At 33.6% G+C, this 3,420-nt stretch overlaps 1 protein-coding gene across 1 annotated transcript; it reads right to left on the bottom strand.

Moving 5' to 3' along the window:
- Nucleotides 1–843: 843 nt before the first annotated feature.
- Nucleotides 844–2,613, bottom strand: LOC106700473 (C-C motif chemokine 20-like). The gene is made up of 4 exons (XM_014476005.2): nt 2,452–2,613; nt 2,221–2,338; nt 1,777–1,854; nt 844–1,634 (listed from the first exon to the last, which is right to left on the bottom strand). Exons 1-4 carry the CDS (start codon nt 2,528–2,530, stop codon nt 1,586–1,588), a joined length of 324 nt encoding a protein of 107 aa, XP_014331491.1. The 5' UTR covers nt 2,531–2,613; the 3' UTR covers nt 844–1,585.
- Nucleotides 2,614–3,420: the final 807 nt, after the last annotated feature.

The raw sequence follows: 3,420 nt of genomic DNA on the forward strand, positions 1-3,420 counted from the left end.
AAGATTTCAAAAATTTCTCAGTTTCTCAAGATGTTTCAGCAAAACATTGAACCGAAAAACAGCCGTGGACACTCTCTATTGGTTAAAGAGAAGGGAAATAAAGCTGCTAGAATGGCCCAGTCAGCTCCCAAATGTGAATCTAATCAGTTTCAAATCAGTGTCTGAAAAATGTTCAAACTGCATAGCAGAGGATTTCAGAACTTTGAAACTGAAAACAGAGTTTTGAGACAGAATGGGCTGAATTCACAGTAATGCAGGTTACTAATTTCTTCATTCATGAGACATGTTGACTTTGTCACCATGAAAGGTTTTACTGAATAATATACACATTTCATTAAGGCTATTGAAATAATTATTGTCTGTGACTCTTCAGTGTGTTATAACATAACTTATGGAAAATGTGTTTAAATTTCTTTGTATATTTGGATTTCTTGGGTGGTTACTGACATTTTTTGTGGATTTTGTGGTAGTGTAGTTATTTTTTAAAAAAACTATTTACTAAGGAAACATTTACTGAGGAAAATCTTGACTTCTTTATTACCCAATTTCCTTGGTGCACTCATTTGTCGTCCGTTGTTTGCATGAAGCCCGACAACATACATTAACTTGTTAAAGTGAAATTAATCTAGAAATTAACTTTTTTTCAAAGTTAAAGTTAGAGAGGATCAGCTGAACATGAAAAAATATATTTAACTTGTTATAAAGGCTAATTGCTGAAAACGCAAAACTCAACAAATCAATAAAAGTTGCTAAATTAAATTACCGTAGTTTGATATAAGTAGAAATTACATTTTTAGAATTTGAACCCTGGTTCAAAAAAACACAACAGCTTTAAACCTTTTATGAATCTTTTATTTCGGTTTCATTATTAGCATGTTTACTTAAGCAATTGTTTATTACGAGAATCAAAAAGCATTAAGAAAAAGACAGATATATAATAATATTTTCAAAATTATGAGAGAAATGTAAATAATTGATATCTTAGCTGTTTTCTTTTTTTGTTTTGCTTTATCAGTTTAACTCTGAAATAAATGAACATTATTAAGCCAGCACCAGTAAAAAGCAAGTATACTCACATCCAATAAAATAGAATATGGGTTACAACAACACTCATTTGTTTGTTTTGAAAATAAAAACCCTTAAGCAGTTATTAAACATACTTTCATTAAGCCCCTATTTTTCCAATAAACATATATATATTTGCTCTGATGTAATATTTTTATCTTAAATGTGTTTTCATGAGCTGTTAGTCAAAGCTTATTATAATTATCAGAAATGAAGGCTTGAAAGCCTCAGAGTGTGTAATTAATTTTTAAAAAAGTAAATTGAGTTCCTGGAATAAATAAGTGTTATTTCCTAATATTCTAACTTATTGAACATGAACGCATTAAAATCAATAATAAAAGAGGTTATATTCTCATAAAGGCTTGATTGCAGAAGAATAACATCTCTAAACTTTATTGGTCTGGATGATTACATAAAACCCTTTTTTCTTGTTTTAAATCAGTAAGTGATTTATAACTTGTGAAGAATTATAAACTGTTGGGAAATCCACTTGCACCACGAATGGAAGAGTTTGCAGGCTTCACATTTTTTTACCGTCTGTGTTCTGGGACATCGTCTTCAGTTTTGAGCTGAAGAAAAAAACAGAAGGTTTAAATCAAACCCTTTATGTAATAGCGTGTTTCTGCTTCATAATGAGAAAGTCTGGATCTAAACTCAAATCAGATACTACTGTAAAAACTAAGTCAACTAAGTCTGACTTAGTGAGTCTACCTCAGTAAGTTGAGAGCTTCCTTCACCCAGTCATCATTTGGACTTGCACAGATTTCCTGGCTATTGATGGTGTAAAAACTGTGATAAAAAGAAATATAATAAGACACATAAACAGCATCTGAATTTATTACACACGAGTCACTTGTTGGAGTAACAAAATAAAACTATTTTCTAAAGAAAACATGGATGTTTTTTGATCATTTATTCTGAGAAAATACCGCTGTAGCAACTCATTCTGGAGAATAAAAAAATACATTTTTAGAGAACCATTTGGAAGATGATTGGGACATTGTGAACTTTTGTAACATATTTGTGATGCTTTTTCCATCACAAATATGTTAAAATCTTATCAAATTTGTGCAACAATGGCAAATTAGCGCTCTTCCTTGAAAGCAATTGAAAGGATGCAGAAAGTGTAAAGATTTGTGGTAGGGGGAGTCTTACATGATTGAACTGATGCGGCAGTGTTCTGTAGGTAATTGCTCTCTGTAGCCTCTGATATTTTGGAAGGGAACTGGCTTCTTACTGTACCTTGTACAGCAGGGTTTGCTGGTTCGGAAACCTTCAGACGGAAAAGTCACACACAAAGGCTGACTCACCGCTTGAATAAAATATTCAAACTTCAATATATTTGATGTTCTTGATTGAATTGAATAAGTGATAGAATAAACTCACCGGCAGCTGGAGCTGGGATCAATATTCCCACTATGATGAAGAGGGGAATGGCGATCATGATGATGCTTCTGGGAGTCATGATGAGGGATCCAGCAGATAACAACCAACCGCTTACTGTATTTGTATAAGTTTGGTCAGACGTCTACCTTTATAGGTCCCACATTGAGGACAGGAAACCCAGCAATGCATCACGGAAGCCAAAGCTCAAGATCTTTTCGATAGCACATTTTATCTGAATACCACAACATCAAGACGTGGCATTTGATCATGCATCCTGTTCTTTCACCGTTTCTCATTGCACAATAATGCACAGAACATTCTTGGGTTCCTTTCTCTAAAACTAATTTCCTGGTTAATTTTGTTCCTTCTAAATTTGTACAATTCATTCAACATTCTCTGTTCTTTTGGTTGTCATTTAATAGGGTTACACTTGTGTTTCCTTAGCCCTTTAAACTATTACATGTGGCGAGTTTTTCTTTTAGTCAAATCTGATTCTAAGAAATGTGCTACTTTGCTAGCCACTACCACAACTTGACCTAAAAGCTTCAGTAGAAATAGAAATATTTCGTTGTTTGCAGTATCTGTAAGCTTAAGATTGCATTGTATTGAGCAAGCAGGCTATGTTGCGTGAAAATCTCTTCGCTAGTTAAGTTGACCTATTTGATCTTCAAAAGGCTGATGAATCTCCCACTACCGTCTCTGACCTAGAAAGACGAAACTTTCTTACGATGCAAGCACATCCTGTTCTCATCAGAAATTGTGCACAGCAATGTGAAAAGTGTTTTATTTCCTTTCAGCTTTCATGGTTTATTTCATTTTCGTCACTCTTAATGTTTCAGGTGGTCAAACTGATTTTAATGTCAGGCAAAGTTAACCTAAGTACATACAAAAAGCCAACACTAAATCTAGTGAGGATTATCAAGAGTTTGTGACGTAAAAGAACCCTTCAGGGTGGGCAGAATTACATTC

The sequence above is a fragment of the Xiphophorus maculatus genome, chromosome 6 (assembly GCF_002775205.1).
Source record: "Xiphophorus maculatus strain JP 163 A chromosome 6, X_maculatus-5.0-male, whole genome shotgun sequence".
NCBI classification, from domain to species: Eukaryota; Metazoa; Chordata; class Actinopteri; order Cyprinodontiformes; family Poeciliidae; genus Xiphophorus; species Xiphophorus maculatus.